This window comes from Limulus polyphemus, unplaced genomic scaffold, assembly GCF_000517525.1.
Source record: "Limulus polyphemus unplaced genomic scaffold, Limulus_polyphemus-2.1.2 Scaffold5354, whole genome shotgun sequence".
In the NCBI taxonomy this organism is placed as follows: Eukaryota; Metazoa; Arthropoda; class Merostomata; order Xiphosura; family Limulidae; genus Limulus; species Limulus polyphemus.
In genome coordinates this window covers 50,847-52,357 of record NW_013670964.1, presented here as the reverse complement: position 1 = coordinate 52,357, position 1,511 = coordinate 50,847, and the positions used below count along the sequence as shown (strand labels likewise).

General features: G+C 31.6%; 1 protein-coding gene across 2 annotated transcripts in view; it reads right to left on the bottom strand.

Annotated features, from left to right (window-relative positions):
* LOC106472467 (transcription initiation factor IIA subunit 1-like) overlaps window positions 1-1,511 on the bottom strand; it is a 29,431-nt gene that overhangs the window by 11,070 nt on the left and 16,850 nt on the right. For both annotated transcript variants that reach the window (XM_013933119.2, XM_013933120.2), the window contains exon 8: window positions 1,090-1,233. In XM_013933119.2, coding sequence (XP_013788573.1) covers window positions 1,090-1,233 — 144 coding nt within the window. The remainder of the gene's footprint in view (window positions 1-1,089; window positions 1,234-1,511) is intronic.

The window sequence follows — 1,511 nt, the reverse complement described above, 5'->3', positions numbered from 1 at the left end:
TATATATATATATATATATATATATATATATATATAACCACTTCAACTACATAAAGATATGCATCATAGCCTACCTATGTTTGGCATAAGCAGGATTTGTAATACTAACGAAAAACATCACTACAACGATCCTTGACAATGGATACCCTGAACCCTTGATAAAGAATACAAACACCAAGAAAAATATCACTACATCCATCCTAGACAATGGATACCATGAACTCTTAAAAAGGTACACAAGCACCAAGAAAAACATCACTACATCCATCCTTGACAATGGATACCCTTAACATTTGATAAAGAATACAAATATTAAGAATAAATAATAAAATTACTGACATATAACCTTATGTCAGAAGTCTCTTTGAAAACATACAGAGGATATATACACAACATAAAGTTAGAATAATATTCAGAAGCCACAACATAATACAATCAGTAAATACTAATCCATTTAAAGTCCCAACAGAGGGGGAAAGCATCATTTGTAGCATACCATGTGGACTCCAGTAAATTAGAGAAACACAAAGACCAATAAAAGTTCAAGTTGAGGAGCATGTTAAACACATACCAATCTATCTTCCTACAACTAATCATGCCAAAGAAGATGAACACAAGATAAACTGGAATAATAATAAAATAATAGGATATGAGCACAACAAGAAAATTAATGATAAACGATTTCTCCAACCACCCAACTGATAATAAACATTCAAGTAAAAAAAACCTGGATACCCCTCTTGAAATATTCAAATAGTTACTTGATCCAAGTTGTAATGGGGGAGACTAAAGTTGAGTGAATAACACTCCAGACGTTTATTCAAGAAGGCCACAACTGAATCCTGGCCAAAAACAATATAGAAATAGATCATCCTGAAAATGGCAGCAGATTAACAGCTGAAACATAGGATGAAAACTAGTTGGTAATTAGAATCTAGTTATGTATAGAGTTTAGTTAATGTTTTAATAATTAGATGTAAGCTACTAATCATGAGAAGAACTAAAATTCTGTATTTAATATAACAGCATGTAATCATTCATTATACAGACAAATGATTGACGTTGTTAAATTGAAATTCTCACACCTACATCTTCTTCTTCTGCAGCACACTCATCCTCATTCTGTTCATCATCATTATTATCATTTCTGTCATCATCATTATCACGAAAATCATCTTCTTCCTCTTCATCACTAGTGTCACATGCTCCATCTACTTGAGGTATTCTACCAGTCTGTTGAAGACAAAATGAATATTAAATGTTTTGACTGGTTAAGAACTATTCCAGTTTAATGATTATCTCCCTGCTATTTTAACAAAAAATAATATTTAAAAATATCTTACCAAACTCTATAGTTTTAGAGACAAATATCAGCAGAAATAAGATATGTGGTCTTCAACACATTCAGACATAAAGAGAACTTTACCTGTAAAACATCCAAGTCGGTTGTCTTGAACACATTCAGACATAAAGAGAACTTTACCTGTAAAACATCCAAGTCGGTTGTCTTC